Source organism: Erinaceus europaeus, chromosome 11 (genome assembly GCF_950295315.1).
Source record: "Erinaceus europaeus chromosome 11, mEriEur2.1, whole genome shotgun sequence".
Lineage (NCBI taxonomy): Eukaryota > Metazoa > Chordata > Mammalia > Eulipotyphla > Erinaceidae > Erinaceus > Erinaceus europaeus.
The window spans coordinates 83,556,161-83,580,262 of record NC_080172.1 but is presented as its reverse complement, the minus strand read 5'-3'; the positions used below and the strand labels follow the sequence as shown (position 1 = coordinate 83,580,262).

Below are 24,102 nucleotides of genomic sequence, written 5' to 3'. Positions count from 1 at the left end.
GGAGAGTCCTTACACAAATAAGCACGGAAGTACCTATGATCCAGCAATACCACTCTTAGGCATTTATTCAGTGGACACTCAGACCCTAATTAATAGAGACATATGCACCCTTATGTTCATAGTTGCAATATTCACAATAGCCAAAAGGTGGAAACAGCCCAAATTCCATTCAACACATGACTGGCTAAAGAAGTTCTAGAATATATATTCCATGGAATATTACTCTAAGATAAAAAACGACATTATGTCCTTTGGGACAAAATGGATAAACTGGAGGCGATTATGCTTAACAAAATAAGTAAAGAGATGTAAGACAACTACCAGCTGGTTTCACTCACATGTGGAATCTAGAAATCTGATTTACATACACTTGCCAAAAAAAAAAAAATCCAAACAGAACAGAAGAAACCAAACTTTAAGATTTGGGAGGTGGGAGGGTGGGGATATGAAACTTTGGTGGTGGTGGGTGTGCTGTGGAACTATACATTATAATTTTACATTCTTGTAACAAACTATTAATAGCAAAAATTAACTTGTCATACCTTGTAAAATCTGTCTGCTGGGTCCTGTTGTTTCTTTTAAGGAGGGTCCATCTGTAGAAAGTTAAGTAAAATTATTTTAAAACACAGCTTCACTTCCTGATTGAATTTTTGAAGATCAGAGTACTTTTCATTTAATATATCGTGAAGGGTGCATGACTACAAAATTAGTTTTTTAAACTTAACACACCACATGTAGCTTGCAATATAAATTTTAGAACTGGAAAATTCAGAAGAAAAAAATCGAATCTTTTGTTCAAAATTGTAAGATGTCCTAGAAATGAAACTATCTAAATGCTCATCAAGCATTCAGGATAACTGAATTATGGTATATAGTACTTTCCCAATGGTTTCTAGATTACATATAAGTGCTTTGAAGATAATCAGTGTTAATATCAAAGCAGAAAATATGGGTGAAAAATGAAAATGCTCAGTAATATCTATCAGGAAGAACTAACTTATGACTGACAAAGAGTCTTCCTGGGGTCACACTTCTTTAGCTATTATATCAAAAAACTGACATACTTTTAAGATGATAGTTCTGATAGAACACTGTAACAATTCCAGAAGAGGTATGAAAAAATGAGGTCCGACAATGGTTTCTGTCTGAATATAGCACTGGCATGTAGGGACAAAGATTTATCTTCCTTGAAAATCTTTGCTAATAGCCAAAGTATAACTTTTCAAAAAATACAGCTTTTGATCAAGACACAAATATTTTTGTTTATAGGTAGTAGGTCCAACCAATTCTGCACAGGGTATGATGCTTCACAAGTGGAGGAGCAGTGCTGGTATTTCTATTTTTCTTTCTTTTTCTCTCCCTGTCTCTTGAACTCTATTTACCAAAAGAAAAAAAAAATCCACCAGGAGCCAAGGAACTAAGCAGGCATGAAGCCCCATTGAAAAAGCCCTGGCAAACATAAGTAAAGATTTACTTAAAGCAGTTTCTATAGATCTATGAAAACTACAGAAATGAGGAGCCTGGGTGGTGGCACAACTGGTTGAGCGCGCAGGTTACAATGCGTAAGGACCCAGGTTTGAGCACCCAGTCCCCACCTGTAGGGGGAAAGCTTTGAGAATAGTGAAGCTGTGTTGCAGGTGTCTCTCCGTCTCTCTCCCACTCTATCACTTTCTCCCCTCTTGATTTCCAGCTGTCTCTATCCAATAAATAAATAAAGATAATTAAAAACAAAACTATAGAAATGAAAACTAAAAAGGCCTATTATATCTTTACAGTGCATATAACACATACGGTTTTACTACACTCTTAAAAATTAAGTCTTTTATTTGCTAAAGTGCAATTTCTCCTCATTCATTAACAATTAATTAGTAAGGGGCTGGGTGGTGGCTCACCTGGTTAAGTATATATGTTACAATAAGTGATAGTTTATCATGATACTAAAAAAAAAAAAAAAAAAAAAAAGACTTCCACATCCTTACAACCTTAAACCAACTTCATAATAAAATGTCTTCAGCATGTCATTTAATCATTTAATCTGATTTGTCAGAAAGAAAGTCAATCAATTACAATATAGTCTTTGTTTTTTGCACTAAGGTCTTGCTTAGGCTTGGTGGCTGCATGATTCCACTCCTCCCAGCAGTCATTTTTTCTTTCTTTAAAAGAGAAGGTGAGACACAGAAAGATATAGAGAGAGTAGGGGAGATATCGCAGCAACTCCTTCACTATTCATAAAGCTTCCCCTCTATAGGTGTTAGTTACCATGTAGTAGCCAGGGGCTCAAACCTGTGTCTTTGCACATGGCAATAGGTGCACTCTACTGGGTGAGACACCCACTGTACCTCACCCCACCCCACCTCCATCACCATTGTAATAGCTTTTTAATAAAAGACTTCAAGTTCATTTGCAATTTTTAAGCACTGCTTTTATTATCTTTATTTATTTATTTATTTATTGGATAGACAGCCAGAAATTGAGAGGAAATGGGGAGAGAGAGAGAGAGAGAGACACCTGTAGACCTGCTTCACCACTCATGAAGCTTTCACCCTGCAGGTGGGGACCGGGGGCTCGTACCCGGGTCCTTGTGCATGGTAACATGTGTGCTCAAACAGGTGTGCTACCACCCAGTCCTGCAATTTGTGTTTATATGAAATGTTGTACATTTGAAAGTCGTCATCCTATACTCACCATGAGAATGAAAATGCCCATGTCCATGAGCATGATCATGGCTATGTGCAGCACCATGTTTCAATTCCTGACTGTGGCAATGATCTCCATGGCCATGCGCCTGATCCAAAGCACCATTAAAAAGGGAATGACTGTGTCCATGACCTAAAAGGCAAAGTTAGGGAAAAAATTACGTTATAGGCACTACTCCTGGCACTAAGAACAAAATGAGGTCAAAACGGTGCAAAGCACCACTACACATACTAACAAAGATAAAATATGATGTACTCATATATTTGGACCCAGGAAAAGGTGAGGAAGATGCTGCATTTGATAAAAGGCTTGGTAAAACTACATTAAGGTAGAGTTCTTCAGAAAACTATTAAAAAAGTGTACATTCGTTTGCAGTGAGTACCTCCCTAATACTTCCTCTCCACTTTTCCAAGCTTTGGGTCCATGATTGCTCAACAATTTGTTTGGCTTTGTATGTTAACTCTCTTTTCAGTCACCAGGTTCCAGGTGTCATCAGGATGCTGGCCAGACTTCCCTGGATTGAAGACCCCACCAATATGTCCTGGAGCTCAGCTTCCCCAGAGACCCACCCTACTAGGGAAAAAGAGAGGCAGACTGGGAGTATGGACCGACCAGTCAATGCCCATGTTCAGCGGGGAAGCAATTACAGAAGCCAGACCTTCTACCTTCTGCAACCCACAATGACCCTGGGTCCATGCTCCCAGAGGGAAAGAGAATGGGAAAGCTATCAGGGGAAGGGGGTGGGATATGGAGATTGGGCGGTGGGAATTGTGTGGAGTTGTACCCCTCCTACCCTATGGTTTTGTTAATTAATCCTTTCTTAAATAAATAAATAAATAAATAAATAAATAAATAAAAATAAAAAAAAAATAAAAAAGTGTACATTCCTCTTTCCATGGCAGACCTAAGAACTACTAAACTATCAGGAAAACATCTTATATACCTATTTCCAAAGCTTTGATAGAATGGAAATTATTTCAAAATACCACTTGTAGTTAAAAACCCCACCTACAACTACTAGTAAACCAAATTTAGTACTGCATTACAGTAGGGGTGGGGGAGTGGGAGGGTGAGGGGGGATACAGAGGTGAGTGTACTTCCAGAATAATGGAGAGGGGTGGCTGGCAGGCGAACTAAGTAGCTCTTTCTCCCTCTAAAACAACAAAAATAGTAAGACTCAGCTAAAAAAATAAATCATTCCAGAAATATAACAACCAACCAAGCCACAAAATAAACTGAAAATCTCCTATCCAGGAAATACTACCAAGCTTCAATGAAAGTCTTTTTTTAATTAATGTTTTACCTATAATGATTTCCTTTTTAATTTTCAACTCAGTTGAAAGTAGTTAAAATCCAGAATCACTGCTGACAATGAAGAGATCCTATCTAAAGTGCTTTTTCCAAGACCACACATAATATTTTGTTCAAATACACAGTTTCCTGGAAAAAATACTCTATTTTCAATGTGGTGGCTAGCAACATTCAGAGTTCAAATCTGAGTATTCAACAGCCAGACTCTTCAGGAAACTAGTCAAAGCCATCAAGTAACAACAAACATTACCAGCAACAGTAAACTTTAAAAGGAGAATACAGTAAGACATGAGAGCCTTTAAAGTATAAAAAGCCCGGTTTTTGGTAGAGTGCACATCATACCATGTTCAAGGACCTGGGTTCAAGACCCTGCTTTCCACCTGTGGGGTGAGTAGGGGGGCTGTGGGAGTAGGAAGGGGAGAAGCTTAACTAATGGTATAGGACTCTGACTCCCCCCTCAATCTACACTTCGTCCTCCTTCCCTCTTGATTTCTGTCTCTAGCCAATAAATAAATATGAAAAAAAGAAAAAATTTTAAGTAAATAAAAAAATTCCAGTTTTCAGCAACAACAACAAAAACTGTTAAGGCATACAAAGAAAGAAGATAGTGTATTATAAATACAGGAGAATAAAAATCTAATAGAAAATGTTCCAGAAGATAGAGAGAGACAGGTTTGTGGGTATGGAATAACCAGCCAACATCCATGTCCAGTGGAGGAACAATTACAGAAGCCAGAACTCCTTCCTTTGCACCTCGAAAAGAATTTTGGTCCATAGTGTTGGGAGGGGAATTGGGTGGTAGCGCAGTGGGTTAAATGCACATGGTGCGAAGCCAAGGACTGGTGTAAGGATGCTGGTTCGAGCCCCTGGCTCCCCACCTGCAGGGGAGTCGATTCACAAGCAGTGAAGCAAGTCTGCAGGTGTCTTTCTCTTCCCCTCTCTGTCTTCCCCATCTCTCTCCATTTTTCTCTGTCCTATCCATCAACGACAACATCAATAACAACAACAATAAAAATAAAAGTGTTGGGGGGGGGGTCAGGCAGTAGTGCAGCGGGTTAAGCACATGTGGCGCAAATAGCAAGGACCGGTATAAATATCCTGGTTCAAGCCCCGGCTCCCCTGGAGCTGAAAATATATCAGAAAAAATGCAAGACAGAAAAACAATTATATTTAATATAGAATACTAGAATTTAACATATTTGGGAGCTACTCTCTTCCCTGATCCAGCTTTCTACTCCTTTCTCCAACTATGACACCATTTCCCCAGACAATAACCTGGGTCCACCAGCCTGACACCTACCATTTAGGTGTCAGGCACAGGCAAAAACTAGTAGGGTCATGGGCCCCTTGGAATATACCTAAAATAGACTTCCTACCTTTTTCCAAAACGGAGACCTCAAATCTCATCTGCAATATTCTTGCCTTTAGGTTCATGACTAGTCAACAATTTCTTCTGCATTCTATCTTAACTCTTTGTCAGCCACTAGGTTCCAGATGCTACCATGATGCCAACCTGACTTTCGTAGGCAGATGACCCCACCATGTGTACCATAGCCCCGCCTCCCAAGATCCCTGGCCCACTGGGGAAAGAGAGAGACAGACTGGGAATATAGATCAACCTGCCAACGTCCATGTTCCTCAGAGAAGCTATTACAGAAGCCAGACCTTCCACCTTCTGCACCCCACAATGACCCTGGGTCCATATTCCCAGAGCGATAAAGAACAGGGAAGCTATCAAGGGAGGGGATTGAATATGGAGTTCCGGGGGTGGGCACTGTGTGGAAATGTACCCTTTTTATCCTCTAGTCTTGTCAATATTTTCATTTTATAAATGAAAATTAAAAAAAATATAATATAGAAAAACTCAGTTATATTTAATATAGAATACTACAATTTAACATGCTAACATTTACATATATTATATTTATATATTAGTATGCCTGTAACATGCTAATATTTAATATACTATTTAATACTAAAGATAACACTAGAATTTAATATATTAATGCTAGAATTAAAATACCAAGAAATTAAGTTTACAAATAATTTAAAGTTAAGTTGTAAACTAGGAAAAATAATTGCAATACATAAAACAATTAGTATATAAACACAAAAAATGATTATGAAGAAGATAGTATAAAAACATACTAAAAAGCAAACAAACAAAAAAACATAAATTCAGAAGAGGAAAAAATGGGATAGTCTAAAAGCTTGCAGAAAGGTTTTTAACTTCAGAGAAATAAAAAATAAAATGAAAATGATATACCATTTTAATCAAAATGTTATCAAGAAACATTTTTTTAAAAGATTTATTTATTATCCTAAGGGAGAGGGGAGTGAGAAAGAGAGAGAGGGAAAACAAACCAGAGCATCATTCATGTGGTTAAATCCTGGGACTTTATGTTTGAGAGTCCAATGTTCTATCCATTACACCACCTCTCTAGCCATACAAACAACAGGTTTTTTTTTTTTTTTCTTTTTCCTTTTTTCCTTTTTTACCAGAGCACTGTTCAGCTCTAGCTTGTGGTGGTGTAGGGGATTGAACCTGGGACGTTGGAGCCTCAGGCATGAAAGTCTGTTTGCATAACCATTATGCTGTCTACCCAATAAATAAAATTAACAATAGTTTTAAACTAATACTAATTCTTTGATTACAGATAAGCAGAGAAAAAAGGGGTGTGTATGCACTGAAGAAGTGGAAAGTATGGCTCAGGAAGATATTAGTACATTAATAAGTCTATTAACATGTTAACCTTATTACTGAAAACCAATGCAGTTTAAATTGACCAATTTCAGAGTTATTCTGACAAAATCAAGAAAATGAAAAAAACAAAAGGTTCTAACCATCATACCAGAGCCATGAGAATGTCCATGACCTCCATGCTTGAAAACAAATATTCCCACCAGGTTCACGACAAACCCAAGAATAGAAACAAGAAGCAGTCGCTCATGGTGCACATCTGGGGGGGCTAATGCTCTCTAGAAAACACATAATACAAACAAAAAAGATTGATACACTTTCTCATTAGCCAACTGATACAAAACAAAAAGCAATTCAAATTTTTAGTTATTTTCACCTTTAAAAGTAGACAAAAACTATGTCAAAACATAAAGAAGTAAAACAGTACTCATGTATTATAGAAAATGTACAGTAACTGTTTAAATGAATTTAAAAGCATGAATATTTTATCTAAAACTCACCATTTGTTCATAACTTAAAACAATGCTTTTTTTTTTTTAAGTTCATCACACCTTACATTTTCTCTTTAAGACAGATATACCAAATACTAAAAATTCATTAGTAAATTCTCAAGTTCTATTTTGAGACTTTTCCATGCAGGTGGGGTTAGATAGCATAATGTTATGCAAAGAAACTCTCATGTGTCAGGCTCCAAAGTTCAATTCCCCACACCACCATAAGCCAGAGCTGAGCAGTCCTCTGGTGGGGGGGGGGAATTCCTATGGGACCTTACAGCCCAGATGTGCCTTTACTTTTCTTTCTTTTTTCTCCCCCCCCCCCCACCAAGAGCACTGTTAATTTCTGGCTTATGGTGATGCTGAGGATTGAACCTGGGATCTTGGGGTCTTTAGTGCCTCAAAATGAAAGTCTTTTTGCATAACCACTATGCTTTCTCCAGCCTATGCCTTTACACAGTGCAAACATGCTATTAGCTTGGAAAGCACTATTTACTTAACTACTTTCAAATATTTTCAAATATGCTTTATTTATTCAACTATTTTCTAAACTGCTATACATGCATAATATTATTTTATTTATTTATTATTATTATTTTATTTATTCCCTTTTGTTGCCCTTGTTGTTTTATTGTTGTAGTTATTATTGATGTCGTTGTTGTTGGATAGGACAGAGAGAAATGGAGAGAGGAGGGGAAGACAGAGAGGGGGAGAGAAAGACAGACACCTGCAGACCTGCTTCACCGCCTGTGAAGGGACCTGCCTGCAGGTGGGGAGCCGGGGTTCGAAACGGGAGCCTGCCGCCGGTCCTTGAGCTTAGCGCCACCTGCGCTTAACCCGCTGCACTACAGCCCGACTCCCACATGCATAATATTTTACCTAATCCAAAATTACACTCAATAAATATTTGGCAACAGTTCAAAAAAGCTCTATTAACATGCAGAAATGTAATTCACTGATTCTGGTCATAATCTACTATACCTCCACTCCTTCGGAGAAAATAAAGAAAGCAGTGAAGATCAAAAACAGGCCATTGACAAAGCCAGCCAAAACTTCTGCTCTAACATACCTGCAGAAGAGCAAAGCAAACAAGTGAATTATTAAGTCATTTCTTGAAAAGTAAATAATAACTTTACATATGTCCAGTAATTCTAAAGCATAATTCTTGCTTTAAGTAACTAGCACAGTCCCAGTATTTATAGCATACTATGTTCTATTTTATGAATACTGTACCAACGAGGAAATGAATTTAACTGTAATAAGTTGCGTTTGACAGCAGAATGCCACAAAACCACAGAGGTTTCTGCATGACAATCGAAATATCCTAAGATTAAGTAGGTTTAGAAAGAGCTTTCTCAGAAATGTAAATCTCAAGTTGCTGCTGGAAGAGAACAAGACCAGAGCAGTGAGCAAAGAAGGAAAGAGCTAAAGATAAAAAGTAAAGAAAAGGGCTTGGTAAAAGATTTTTTGTAACTTATTAATCCTCTTCTAAGAACTCCTTATGCTTTCTGCTTTGTACCTTTCAACTTTCAAATCTGTAGAAAATGCAGCTTTAATCTGAAGGAAAATATAATTATTTCTGAATTATCCCAGAATCAACTTGAGACTTATACTTCTATCACTCTTTTTCTAAGATTAATACATTTAGCAAAAACTAATAAATGCCTACTTTTTTAGAGTCAATTCTAGCTTCACATCATTCTAATTAAACTATTTTTAAAAATACCTGTCTTTTTCTCCATGGGCTTCTGAAGCTTTCTGCTTCCTACCTGTGTGAAGCATTGGGGAAAGATTTTATTTTTCTAGAAAGTATTTGGACTTACTTAAAGTCATTAGAAGCAACTCTCACTTGGCAGTTTTTACATGTTTACACATTATTCAAAGGGTGTTGACAGCAGTTTTAATCCTTCTGGATTTTAAACAACAGGAACATAAATACTGCTTTTTTCTACTTTTCAATGTTGAGTTCTAAATAATACCATTTTTACTATAAAGAGAATTCTTTAAAATGTACTCTATCTAGTTATTCTGAAGTCTGCCCTGTCAAGTACATTCCAACATAGCAAATAAATATATGTTCAGAAATCATGCATATTTCTACCTCCCAATATATACAAATGAATTAAATATATTATTTGTTATTATATTATTATAAAAGCATATACTTTTTTCCTGAAGAAAAAGTTATTTTATTTTAAATATTCACAACCTGCTTTCCTTAACCCACACTCGTGAACTTATTTAATTGATTAACACAGTGATTGCCTCCTCAGATAAAAAGCACTTTCTTTCAACCCACCTTTTCAGTCTCATAGTTCCAAATGGCTTGGTAGAGAGCCATTGGTCACGATTTTCACTAGACTTTAAGAGCAAAGGAAAGGGGGCCAGGTGGTGGCGCACCTGGTTAAGCGCTCACATTAGTGTCCAAGGACCCGAGTTCAAGCCCCTGGTAGGGGGAAAGCTTCACAATTGGTGAAGCAGGGCTGCAGGTGTCTCTCTATCTCCCCCCTCCTCTCCATTTCTCTCTGTGTCTATCCAATAATAAATAAATAAATATCTTTGAAAAAAAGTTTTAAAAAAAAAGAGAAAAGGAAGGAATATTTTGCCATCATCTTTTTATCCCTAATGCCTAGTTTGGGTGCTGCAAAAATTCTAATAAATTGTTGAACTAAACTGAATTAAGTTTGCTCACCTTGGTTGCAGGATTAAAAACATGTATAAAGTAGACATACTTATACTATATCTACTTGAACAATGTCTTGAAATTGAAACACAATTTATGAATATGCTGTAATCTAGTTAAATGTTATAGTACTTAGATTCTTTCACCAGGAAAAATAAACTAACAAAGGACAAGAATAGGTACAGATGAATATAAACACATTCGTATGTACCTGCCTACTTCTGAATGTATATTACTCTTATGTTGGCTTTGCTATTTAAAAAATAGGAGTGTAACAAAACACAAAGATGACTTTTATATAAAGAAGTGCTGGAAATTCTTTGTTACCACACAAATTCCCCCCTATTGTTCCTTCTATTCACAAGGGAAGAGTCAGTCTGCTACTGTGATTATATTAAATAGGAGGCTTTGGAGATCAATCCGTTGGCTTAGTCTACTCAGCATCATTTTGATGCAGTGGGACCCATAGATTACTGCTGCTACTTCATTACTGACAGTTCCAAATGTCTCAACTTTTATTTTCTAATTTACTATGCTCAATAAATAAGAGACTAAGAATTCTTTTAATAACAATATTTCCCTTTTATTTATACTATTTAAACAGAAAAATCTACTATGATTCTTCAGATATTCAAAGTTATACCTAAAAAAAAAAAACCATCTTATAGGGGTTGGGTGGTGGTATATCTGGTTGAGTGCACATGTTAACAATGCACAAGGTTCCCTCCAGTCCCCACTTGTAGGGGGCAAGCTTCATGAGTGGTGAAGCAGGTCTACAGGTGTCTCTTTGTCTCTCTCCCTATCTCCCCCTTCCTTCTTGATTTCTGATTGTCTCTATTCAATAAATAAATAAACATAGTAATTTAAGAAATTCTATAGCAGGAAACTATACATTCTACATAGATACCCTAAGAATTAAAGAATTAAGGAGAATTTTTAGTTACCTACTGTTGATCCAGAAAAACTGTCAAATAAGATAGTTCAACTAGATTTTTGAGATGCTATATATGTAAATTACTAGTTTTCTAATACAAAACTCAAATACCCCTTAATGGTTCAAAATGTAATGAATCTTTTGATTATATAGAATCATAGAAACTGCTATTTTATTTTTATGTTGTTTGGATTTATAGAGAAGCAGGACTCCCTTCTCTGTATCATAAAAGTAGTATAAGTTTTACCTGTCTCATTTTCATACTTTTTTAAAATAACCATATAATCATTTTGGTTATACTCCAAATCAGCAAGTCCTGCAAGAAAATTTCAGTGGTCTCTCTCTCTCTCTTTTTAGCACATATCACAATAAACAGTAATCATGCTATTTCTAAGTAACTATTTCTCCATCAACAAATTACTCATTCAGAAGTCATTATTTTATTCATTTTAATATCACTGTAAATTGCAAAGTACTGGACATTTACTGGACCCACAGTAAATTACTTAACAAAATAATATGTGTAGGAAGGAAGGAGTGAATGAGAAGAACTTGCATAATACAGGAAGATCTCAGGGAAGGAGTATAAGAAGGAAAGAGAGAATGGTAAAGAGAGGAAAAAAAACAAACTAAAACTGAAGGCTTTAAAAGAGAACAAAGAAGGGGAAAAGAATCTTAGCATTATGTATTGTAAAGGGCAGGGGGCAAGGAAAGGCAAGATATGTGGAGGGGAGGGAGTGGCACAGAAGGAAGATGGGAGACTATGAGCATAGACCCAAGCAACTAGAGAGAAACAAGCAAGAGGAGCAAGAAGGCTACTTACATACAGAAATACATTGCAAACTATTCTGTGAGCTTAGTATAGAAATCACTCAGACACAATAACTCAAATAGTGGGAAGCCCACTGTTAGGATCAGGTGGTGGCGGCACATTTGAGAGAGCTTACACATCACCATGCTAAATGACCACCGTTTAAACTCCAGGTCCTCATCTGCAGGAGTCAAGTTTCACAAACAGTGAAGCAGTACTACAGGTGTTTTTTTCTCTCTTTCTCTCTCCCTCTCTTCTCAATTTCTCTTTGTTCTATCAAATATAGGAGAAAATAAACTTTAAAAAATACAGCAAAAAAAAAAAAGTTAAGGAAAACAACAATAGCAGCGCAAACCCACTACTTTCCCCAATCAAAGGTGACTGAAGAGGCAAACACTGCTTTTAAGGGTACTTAAAAGAGAACCCAGATGCCCCAATATAGCTCTGTTAGCATAAAAATACCCTATAAATATTTGATGTGTTGTCCAAATTTAGCAAGTCTGAGATTTATATATATATATAAAAATAGAGCTGAAGGTAATAGTCACATTAGAGAATTTTTTTCAAAAAATTAATAGCAAAATATCCCCCCCAAAAAGAAATACTGCTATTTTGATACTGCTTTAACAATGCCTTTTAAAAATTTTATTTTAAAGATTTTATTCTTTTAAAAATTATATACATATTTATTTATTATTGGTTAGAGACAGAGAGAAATTGAGAGGGGCAGTGGAGATGGAGAGGGAAGGAGACAAAGAGACACCTACAGACCTGCTTCACCATTTGTGAAGCTTTTCCCCTGCAGGGGGAGACCAGGGGCTTGAATCTGGGTCATTGTGCACCGTAATGTGTGCACTTAACCAGGTGCATCACTGCCTGGCTCCCCTTAAACTTTTTCTTAGAACTAAAAGGTATGTAAGATTAGATCCCTATTACATATTGTTCAAAACCAGGCAAAATTCAACCACTAACCTAGGAAAGTGAATGTCTATAGAGATTAGTGGCAGGAACTTGGAAGCAGCTTTAAGAGCCCAAGCTATGGAGTCGGGCAGTAGCATATCAAGTTAAATGCAGGTGGCACAAAGTGCAAGGACAGGCAGAAGGATCCTGGTTCAAGACCCTGGCTCCCCACCGGCAGGGGAGTCGCTCCACAGGCGGTAAAGCAGGTCTGCAGGTGTCTTTCTCTCCCCCTCTCTGTCTTCTCCTCCTCCTCTCTCCATTTCTCTCTGTCCTAACAATGACGACATCAATAACAACAACAATAATAACTACAACAATAAAACAAGGGTAACAAAAAGGGAATAAATAAATTTTAAAAAGAGCCCAAGCTAAACAAGTATGTTCAGTTGATAAAAATTCATTGACCTTGAAGTTTATGTATTTGTTTCTGCATTTCTTACACTTCAATAAAGATATATATATATATATATATATATATATATATATATATATATACACACAACTTACCCATAAGAAAAAGCATCATTGTCTCTCCATTTTGAAATAACAGATGCTGCCAATCCAGCCAAAATGGCAGTACTATCAAAAAACATGTGAAAAGAGTCGGAAATCAAGCCTAAGCTGAAAAAGAACAAAACACAGTGGCATATTATATCACAATCAAATCAGAAACCATCCTCTGCTCCTAGAAACTCATCTTCTAAAAATTCAACATTGAGATATGATATATAGAATGGTATAAAGGATAATTTAAAATATGTAAGGAGGAAACCCTCATACTCTGCCCAAAGAAAAGTTCAACTGCTACTGAAAGAGGAATAAAAACAAAGTAATCTGCAGCTGGGAAGAGGACAGGAATCTGCCCACTCTTTAGTCACTGGCAACAGTTTGCTTCCACTGAAAGAGAGACTTAAAAACTAAGTGTAAGCTAATGCAGTAAGTCTTCAGTTGGAAGCAGAGCAAGGCATTTGGTCCTTCTATTGACACAGGCTGCAAGAAATGGTTGGAAAAAGAGGCAAGAACACTACCACCACCTGCTCTAACACAGAAGTGTAAAAGGTATGCCTAACGTTGAGTCTGAAAAAGTAATACCAAATACCCACTTCCTCCCTACAAAAACTTTAACAAGTCTGCATGAAAAACAAACAAACAAAAATCAACTATCACTGAAAGCTGAGCAAGAGCATGAAGGAAACTTGTGGCACTGGCGTATAAGGCTTGCTAAAAGTTGATAGTAGAGCAACATTTAAAAATAACCCTTCAGAGGGCTGGGCGGTGGCACACCAGGTTAAACACTAAGTATAAGGGTCCCAGTTCGAGGCCCTGCAGGGGGTCGCTTCACAAGTAGTGAAGCAGGCCTGCAGGTGTCTACCTCTCTCCCTCCCTATCTCCACCTCCCCTCTCAATTTCTCTCTGTCCTATCCAATAAAAATAAAAAATGGCCACCAGGAGCAATAGATTTGTAGTGTCCACATCGAGCCCCAGCAATAACCCTGGAAATAAATAAATAAAACCCTTCAAATTCCCTGTTAATAATATAATAGGGGGGCTAGGTGTTGGCACACCTGGTTAAGTGTCCATGTTACCATTTACAAAGACACAGGTTCAAGTCCTCGCTCCCCACCTGCAAGAGGGACTTCACAAAGTAGTGAAGCAGATCTGCTGTCCTCTATCTTTTCCTCTCCTTCTCAATCTCTCTCTATCCTATCAAATAAAGAAATAGAAAGGGAAGACAAGTAAAAAGGAAAGGAAAAACTGGCCACTGGGAACAGTGGAGTTGTAGTGCTGGCACTGAGCCCCAGAGATAACCCTGGGGGAGATTGAAAAAAATTATATATATATGCTTTGACCCAGGTTTGAGCCCAGCCCCAAGTACACTTAGGGGAAGCCTGAGTATTGTCGTGTCTTTCCCAGTCTCTATTTCAGAAAAAGTTGAACCAAGCAGAGAAGACCAACCAACAGTCAAAAAAAATTGAAGGTCATCAATACAGATTTTCTTAAGATGGACTGGGAGAAATTTGATAGATACTGAAAATTAATAGGGCTTTAGTTCTTGTCTAGGTTTCCCCCTTAAAGACTGGTGACTGCTTGTGGGTAGTTCAATATCTGCTGTCCTTCAGGTTAAGCCCTCTGAAATTAGCCACCTTCCTGCCACAGACTATCAATTTTTCAGTAAAAAAAAAAAAAAAAGTCAGAATCTCTACATTTACTTAAGTTGAGAGCAGTGATGGAAAACTCATGATATTTGATTCAGAATCCCTTACTTTAAGGAGACTTCCAGAGGCATGGCCCTGGAGTAGCAGCTGCCCAATCAATTAGTTGAAGCAACAACAACAACAAAATCACCTGAAAACCCACCAATTTACAAATGTAACTTAAAATAACAAACAGGAAACAAATCAACAAAACATGAAACACCTCAAAACAGAAATCAGAATGGCTAGAAGTAAACCACATTTATCAATAATTACCCTAAATTTGAGTGGCTTAAATTCAGAGTGACTGAGAGGATGAAAAAGCAAGATCCAGCTATACAATATCTCTAGGAAACAGATTATCTGAAAGAAAGACAAACAGTGTGGTCTGGGAGGTAGCATAGTAGATAAAGCATTAGACTCTCAAACATGAGGTTCTGAGTTCAATCCTCAGCAGCACATGCACCAAAGTGATGTCTGGTTCTTTCTCTCTCCTCCTATCTTTCTCATTAGTAAATGAATAAAGTAAAATAAAATAAGCTCCAAATGACAGGCGGGAACAAGGTATATCATGCCCCAATAACGCCGAAGAAAGTGCAGTAAGTTATTCTGTTGCCAGACAAAACAGACTTTCAGGCAAAGAAAATGGTAACAGACAGGGATGGATACAACATATTGGTCAGAAGATTAATTCAATAGAAATAAAAAAGCCATCAATACATATGCTCGTAATATGCATGTACCCAAATATATAAAACAAATTATAGTAACACAGTAATAGACTTTAACATACCACTCACAGCAAAAAAAGAGATGATAAAGATAAAAATACAAGGAAATACAGGTCTTAAATGAAATCATAGTCGAGATTAACTTGAAAGATATATCTAGAAACTTTCATCCCAAAAGAAAAGAACGTATATTCTTTTCAAGAGTAAATCAGAACATCTTCAAGGATTAGCCATTTGTTGGGAAACAAGGATAGCCTAGACAAATATGTGAATATTGAAATAATAAAAAGTATTTTTTCTAACTATGAGGCAGTGAGGCTAGACATCAACCACAAAAGGAAAATAAGAAATACATTCAAACTATGAAGACTGAACAGTATATTCCTGAAAACTGAAGAAATTAAAAGAGAACTTAAAAATTACTTGAACAGTGAAAATGAAGAGACCAACATACCAGACCCTGTGGGATGCAACTAAAGCTGTCCTAAGGGGGAGGTTCAAAGCAATACAGGCCCTTACTAACAAACAGCAAAGATCTCAAGTAAGATATCTAGCATCATAACTGAATTAACTAGAAAAAAGAGCAACAAAGAGACCCAAAAGTCTGCAGGACGAAGGAAATAGTCAAAATCAGAGCCGAAGCCAGAAAAGATTATCCAAAAGATTAATGAAACAAGAGCTGGTTCTTCAAAAGGATAAATAAAATAGATAAATCACTGGCTAGACTCACAAAAAAGAGAGAAAGCTATAATATTAACAATCAGAAATGAAATTACAACCAAAGATGGGGAGATACAGAGAATTATACGTAAATATGATGAACATTTCTATGCAAATAAATTGGATAACCTAGATGAGATAGATGTATATCTACTATCACACCACCTGCCAAACTTAAGTAAGTAGATAGGGTGCACAGGCCAATAGCTACTATAGAAATTGAGTCAGTAATCAAAAATCTTCCCAAGAATAGAAGCCCAGGTTAGACAACTTTACTAATAAATTCTGTAAGACAATCAGAAAACACTGATTCTCCTCAACTCTTCCAGAAAACAGAAGAGGGGGAATCACTCTGAAAGATATACTATACTGTGAGGCTAACATCACTCTGGTACCAAAAGCAGGAAAAGACTTTATCAAAAAAGAAAACTATAGACCTATATCCCTGATGGACACTGCTGTAAAGATTCTGAACAAAATCTTGGCAAACAGAGTCCAACAACATATCAAGAGAATAATTCCCCAAGGCCAGCTGGGATTCATCCCTGGGAAACAGGAATGGTTCACCACTTGTGTAATCCATCATATAAAAAAAAATGAAAGATAAAAATCATAGTCATAGAAATTGTGACTTAAAAGGCATTTGACAAGATCCAACATCCCTTTACTCCAGAGCAATTCCTCAACATTATAAAGAGCACTTATGACAAAACCATAGCAAACATTGTTCTCAATAGGGAAAAACTCAAAGCTCTCCTCTTGAAATTGGAAACCAGGTAAGAATGTCCACTATCATCACTATTACTCAATACAGTCCTTGAGGTTCTCAACACTGCAATCAGATAAGAAAGAGATATCAAGGTATACATATCAAAAAGGATTCAAACTATTACTACTTGCTGATGACATAGTAATATGCCTAAAACAAACAAACAAACAAAAAAGCTACTGGAGGGGGCCAGGCAATGGTGCGCCTGATTAAGCACATATAGTACAAAGCAAGTATCATAAGGTCATAATGGGATGGCAGAGACAGCATAATGGTTACACAAAGAAACTCTTGTGCCTGAGGCTCCAAAGTCCTAGATTCGGGAGTCGGGCTGTAGCGCAGCGGGTTAAGCGCAGGTGGCGCAAAGCACAAGGACTGGCATAAGGATCCCGGTTCGAACCCCGGCTCCCCACCTGCAGGGGAGTCGCTTCACAGGCGGTGAAGCAGGTCTGCAGGTGTCTATCTTTCTCTCCTCCTCTCTGTCTTCCCCTCCTCTCTCCATTTCTCTCTGTCCTATCCAACAACGACGACAACAACAACAATAACTACAACAATAAAACAACAAGGGCAACAAAAGGGAATAAATAAATAAAATAAAATATTTTAAAAAAATTAAAAAAAAAACAAAAAAAAACAAAGTCCTAGATTCAATCCCCTGCACCACTATAAACCAGAGCTGCGCAGTACTCTGGTGAAAAGAAAAAAAAAAAGTATTGCTGTATGAAATTTAAACTGGTACAGCCTCTCTTCCCAAAATATTAAAATCGATCTTCCAGAATCTTCAAGCTAGCACACCTAGGACAGCACCTGTCTTGCCAAGCAGGCAAGCCAAGTTAAGAGTCCTTGTAACATCACATGGGAGTATGACAGCACTAGAGCACTGGGGGGAAGCTTAGTTGCTGTAGTGTCTTCCCTCCATCATCTGAAAAAAATCAGCCTAGAGCAACAACAAGCAAAAAAAAAAAAAAAGAGAGATGTATCATACAATCCAGCAACTTTACTAAAAAAGTTATCTACTGAAGAAAATAGAAACACTAATCAAAAGGGATATATGTGGGAGTTGGGTTGTAGGTGCAGCAGGTGGCGCCAAGCTCAAGGACTGGCATAAGGATCCTGGTCGGAGCCCCCAAATCCCCACCTGCAGGGGAGTCACTTCACAGGTAGTGAAGCAGGTCTGCAGGTGTCTTTCTCTCCCCCTTTCTGTCTTCTCCTCCTCTCTCCATTTCTCTCTGTCCTATCCAACAACAATGACATCAATAACAACAACAATAATAAAACAAGGGCAACAAAAGGGAAATAAATAAATATTAAAAAAAATCTTAAAAAAAGGATATGTATTCCTATACTTATTGCAACACTACTTATAATAGTCAAAATATGGAAACAATGGTAGTGCCTAGTGAGGATACTGCATATATAAGCAATGAAACTGCTCAGCTACAGTAAGAGAGAGAGAACACCTCTGTAGCAGTTTGAAACGAAACAGATGAACCTGGAGGATATTATCCTAAACAAAGTAGGTCAGAAGACAGACAAATACTAGATTTCACTCGTGTGAAGTATAAAGAAATAAAATAAAGGAACAAACAAAACCAAACCCAAAACAACCCCTTGATTTTGACAGCAAAAGTGAAGCAAAGAGGTGAGGTAGGTATAGAGGTGGGGAGAGTCCACTGAAAAAAGGATTATTACTACTTTGGTGATGGGTGTGGTATTACTGAAGAATTATAAAGCTGTACTTCTAAAGCATACAAAAGTGTTGCAAACCAGCATTACCTCAACTTTTTTTTAATTATAAGAAAAATGGAATATCAACATATCTATTTTTTGGGGGGGTGGGAGGCAGATGAGGGGTCTACCAGGAATCAAACCCAAGGCCTCATACATATATCTTTGTATCTTTAAAGTAAAAAAATAAAACTACAGAAAAGTAAAAAACCATCACCATATATTGGTAAGTAATGTCTTTTGAGGACAGAAATATTCATAAGACGTTAAGATTTTTATACGTTTTAGCTCAATAAAAGAAAAATGTTTGATTATAGGAAACAACTTTGTTGTTTTGTATAAATTCACTTTGCAAGCACATACTATGCCATGTTATATAGAAGTAAAGACAAATCGTCAACCTTGAATATTTCCCAAGCAAACCTTTTCTATCTGAGTAAAGTAAATAATACAGAAGAGTATAAAAACAAATAATGCAAATTACAGGGTATTAGTTAAAAACAACAACAACAAAAAATGGTGTGGTAGAAAATAAACAAGACACTTGACAGGTTCTGCTGCTTCTTTGGGAAGTGAGAAACTTAGGCCAGGGCAACAAGACAGCTCACAAGGACAGTGTGCCTGCTTTGTCACCCACACCACCCAGGTGGTGGGCCTGGAGCAGAGCAGTGAAGCTCTGAATAGGACCTGGACAAGCAATCATCCTCCCTACACCTCAGTTTTCAATCTACAGAAGTTGAATTAGTTTGTCTCTCTCCAGCTCCACTACAACTTCCTACATCTACAGCATCCATAACCTTTCTTCCTTTGGAAAGAATCTTTACTTTCAATTGAACAAAGGTGACATTTGCAAGTAGCCATGACCATGACCATGTGATACATCAGTGAATGGCAGTGAAAAGTGTTTGTGTAGGCAGCCAGATAAATCTCCTTAAGCGACAAAATATATGTTATTTACATCTCTCCATTCTGAATAACCTGAAAAAAAGTTCTTGAACTTTCATGTCCATAACATCTTCAAATTTAATTTTTATAGAATAAAAATGAACACAGAAATGGCAATGACAAAATATTTTTGTTGAGAAATTCAGAAGAGTCAATAATGTAAAGAAATTATTGATCAGTAAGCAATAACAATTGTGATACCCAATTTGACAATGAAAGCCATAAAGAGGTCCAAGTGATTTTTAAATGTGCCAAGGTTTAATAAGAACATATCTGTATTCTGAATTCATGCTAATAAAATTAATATTAGGGGAAATATGGCTGTGGCTTTGGAAGGCTAACATAAAGATACACCTACTGCATAGTCAGACATCAGTTCAAAAGCAATCAGTTTCAAAGCTGGACAATAAAACATAATAAAAGAGAGTAAACTGGAAGAAAAAAAAGAGCCTAAAGTCAGAGGAACAAGCCACCTAATGGCAGGAAAAAAGTACCGTTTTTCCTTCTAGATTAATAATGCTTATTGACAAATGGCTTGGAAACAGTGGTTTTAATAGTTTCCTCAATAAATCTCTGCAGATCAAAAGAACTTATACTTAAATTTGTTAATATACATTTATTTTTTTTAATGAGTGACAGATACAGAAAGATACCAAGGGAGAGACCAGAGCACTGCTCAGCTCTGGTTTGGTAGGGATAAACTTAGCTCTAGTGATGCTAGGGATAAACCTAGGATGTCAAGAGCATCAGGAGTGGAAGTATTTTGCATAACCATTATGCTATCGCCCCAGTTCTATACTTAACTGCCTTTCAAAGAGGTGGCTTGGGGGGGAGCACTTCAAATATATATCCCTTGAACAAAACATTTCATTTGGAGCTTGTGCAATGGGAGGCCACAAATAAATGTGTTATAATGTAAGTGTTACTGTAGCAAGACAACAGAGCACTGAAGCTTCTACCAGTGAGGTAGGGGTCAGGCTCAAAGTAGGGTTGAGTACAGAGCAAAACAGGAATCTTCCCAAGTAAGCTAACTTGCTGGGCATCAAGACACAGTCTTAATATTGTAAGTAACTACATCAAAAATGGCACAATTAAGGAAAAGGAAAATATAAAGCATAATATAGATATTACATATTTATAACAAAGTATGACTATTCCAATACCAGATAATATAATGCTTTAAAACACAATGCAAAAAGGAGGGTTAATATCATGAAATTAAAAATTCTATGATGGCTAGTCTGGTGGCAGCACAGCGGGTTAAGCGCATGTGGTGTGAAGCACAAGGACCAGTTTAAGGATCCTGGTTCGAACCCCCGCTCCCCACTTGCAAGGGGTTCGCTTCACAGGTGGTGAAGCAGGTCTGCAGGTATCTATCTTTCTCTCCTCCTCTCTGTCTTCCACTCCTCTCTCCATTTCTCTCTGTACTATCTAACAACAACGACATCAATAACAACAACAATAATTACAACAACAATAAAAAACAACAAGGGCAACAAAAGGTAAAATAAATAAATTGAAAAATTTTTTAAAAAGTAAAAAATATCATTAAAAAACCCTATGATGTAATACCCTTCAAACACATATATCTGATTCCCAGAAGAATAAAAAAATAGCATTATACATATTAAGATCTTCAGTATATTTCATTAAACTTTCTACCAAAAAAAAAAAAAAATCAAGATTTCTAGTATGTTTCCTTTTGTTATTTTTTTTCCTATTATCTTTATTTATTTATTGGCTAGAGACAGTCAGAAATCAAGAGGGAAGGGGAAGACAGAATGAGAGAGAGACAGAGAAACACTTGCAGCCAAGCTTTCCCCCTGCAGGTGGGAACCAGAGGCTCGAACCTGGGTCCTTGTGTATTGTAACATGTGAGCTCAACCAGATGTACCACCACCTGGTCCCTCTAGTATATTTCATTATGCCTAAACCATTATATGGTTTACTGGCAACTAAAACATTAACCTTTATAACCTGCTGAATATTCTTGATTAAATTCAATTGACATTTTAAAAAAATTTAAAAATTTAATTTTATTTGGGGGGCCAGGTGATAGCGCAGTGGGTTAAATGCACATGGCACAAGCGCAAGGACCAGTGTAAGGATCCGGGTTGGAGCCCCCGGCTCCCCACCTGCAGAGGAGTCGCTTCACAGGCAGTGAAGCAGGTCTGCGGGTGTCTTTCTCTCCCCTCTCTGTCTTCCCCTCCTCTCTCTATCCTATCCAACAACAACGACATCAATAACAACAACAACAGAAAAGAAAGTCCAGAGATTTATCTGCTGTGCTACCTCCTGAACCATTTCAACTGACATTTAATTCGAAAAGAAGCCTTTTCAAACAAAATTATACATTAAAGCATCCTGGGAAATGGCATAGTGGATAAAGTGTTGGACTTAAAGGCAAGGAATCCTTCATTCAATCCCTGGCATTACTCATGAAATGCTTTGGTTCTTCTGTTCTCTCAAAAATAAAAAAGATAGTGTACACTACAAAAAGCAGTGATATAACCTACAGCCTTTGTTCAATCTCAATAAAGATCAATCAACTCTCTCTCTGAAAATGGACTTTAAAGTGTAGAGACAAAAATCTATTTGATAAAAATAAAGCATTAATGTAATAGGTTCATAATAGGGGGTGCAAGACATAAAATTCTGAGTGTTGGATTTTATCCAATTCTTTAAACACACACACGTATGTATATATGGAAGAGACAGAAGAGCAGTACGCAGTGTGGGAGGTAAAATAAACCTGGGATTTTGGAGCCTAGAACTTGAAAATGTTTTTGCATAACCACTGCTATCTTCCCTGTCTTTTTTTGATATCAAACTCTTATAGAGATATCAGATTTAAAGATTCATCAACACATCTAAAAATGTGATGATCAGGTTAATTTAATCAATTCTCTTTTCATCATTGTCATTACTGTCACTTCTCTGTGATGCCTTTTTCAGACATAAAAGGTGAAAGAGCAACAGAGTAACAGAGGGCAAGGCACCACAGCACCAAAGCTTCCTCAGTGTAGTTGGGGCGGGGGCGGGGGGGGGGGGTCGAACCTGGGTCCACACATGATAAGGCAGGTGCCCTCCTAGATGAACTATCCTGCGGGCAACTGAACAAATCCTACAAGACTATAAAGTATTCAAAAGGCAATGTCTGGGCAGTGGTATTTAATTTTCAGTTACCCTAAAATTACCTATTCCAAAACCACCAACAAAGATGATAACCAAAAACCAACAACTCTGATAGGCAAGCTATAAAATAACTCTAATGGGTTCCTATTTCAGACAAGTTTAGAGGGAAAAGGCATGACTGTCGTACAGCATTAGAGAGAAGAACGGACACACAATTCTCTAGGCATCACCTTTCTATCACTAAATCTCGCCTTTCATGAACAAATCGTGAAGTACAATTCAGATATCCCCTTTTCTTAATCTTCAGGGTTAAATACAAATGTCATCCCCCTACAAAGACACAAGGAACAGGTCTCTCTCAATCCTAAAAGGACTTTCCATCTGCCAAACTGAGAAGCGGGCTTGTCACTCTGGTCTGCGGGGGTAGGTGGGGCGTGAACACACATCTGAAGCTCTGCTACACGTGACAGGACCCGGATCTTGAGACATGCCAGCTTAGGGTGCCCAGGAGGAAACAATTCAGCCGCAGAGGTGGTGGCAAAAAGCAAGACCTGAACCTCCTAGTAAGGAGCTACGTGGCACTAGGCAAACAGCGCTTGTTTCCCCACCCTCTGCTTCCGCCCCATCCTCTTTTTTTGTTTACCCCCCCTTCAGTTACCAGTTGCTCCAGATGCCGTAGAGTAGTTCCACAAAAGCGAAAGAAAGGTTCAGACACAGGAAGAAAAACAGGTTCCGGGACGTCTTGTCCGACAGGATAGACCTGGGCATGACAAAGTAGGGAAAAGCCGGGAGAATCAAAAAGGGGTGGCAAGCACCGGGACAGTGGGTTCCCCTTTTCAAGACCCTCCCAGTTCACAAGCTCCTCTCTCAAAGGGAGGGAAGATATTCCTGAAGCTTCCTCCCAGGACCTCGAGCCATCTTCACGTCTGGGCCTTTTTCTCCCCTCCAAACCGGACCTCCACTTCCTGCTCGCTAACCCAGCAGCCCGCACCTAAACCAGCCCGAGATCTTGCCGAACAGATTGAACTTGGGTGGTTTGTATTCATCGTCCTTGATGGACAGAGGCAACATCTTCTCTGCCCGGCGACGGGCCGGGTCTACTCCCCTCTAGAAGAGCGCGATAGGGTAATGCTAGCGAGACTGGTGACGCCTCCGGCGGGGATCCCAGGCTCTGGTCCCGGGCCGCGCGCCGCCGGGAGACACAGACAGACACAGACACTCTGGGGAACTCGCCGACTTCCGGCCGGGGTCGCGCAACGAGTCCTGGGACGGAAAAGAAAGGAGGCGG

At 37.9% G+C, this 24,102-nt stretch overlaps 1 protein-coding gene across 1 annotated transcript in view; it reads right to left on the bottom strand.

Annotated features, from left to right (window-relative positions):
• SLC30A7 (solute carrier family 30 member 7) overlaps positions 1 to 24,084 on the bottom strand; it is an 80,481-nt gene extending 56,397 nt beyond the window's left edge. Inside the window, exons 1-7 of the mRNA XM_007528593.3 lie at positions 23,806 to 24,084; positions 23,473 to 23,574; positions 13,099 to 13,212; positions 8,185 to 8,272; positions 6,861 to 6,987; positions 2,686 to 2,829; positions 543 to 593 (exon numbers count right to left, since the gene is read on the bottom strand). Coding sequence (XP_007528655.1) covers positions 543 to 593; positions 2,686 to 2,829; positions 6,861 to 6,987; positions 8,185 to 8,272; positions 13,099 to 13,212; positions 23,473 to 23,574; positions 23,806 to 23,885 — 706 coding nt within the window. The 5' untranslated portion in view covers positions 23,886 to 24,084. The remainder of the gene's footprint in view (positions 1 to 542; positions 594 to 2,685; positions 2,830 to 6,860; positions 6,988 to 8,184; positions 8,273 to 13,098; positions 13,213 to 23,472; positions 23,575 to 23,805) is intronic.
• Between the last annotated feature and the right edge of the window lie 18 nt (positions 24,085 to 24,102).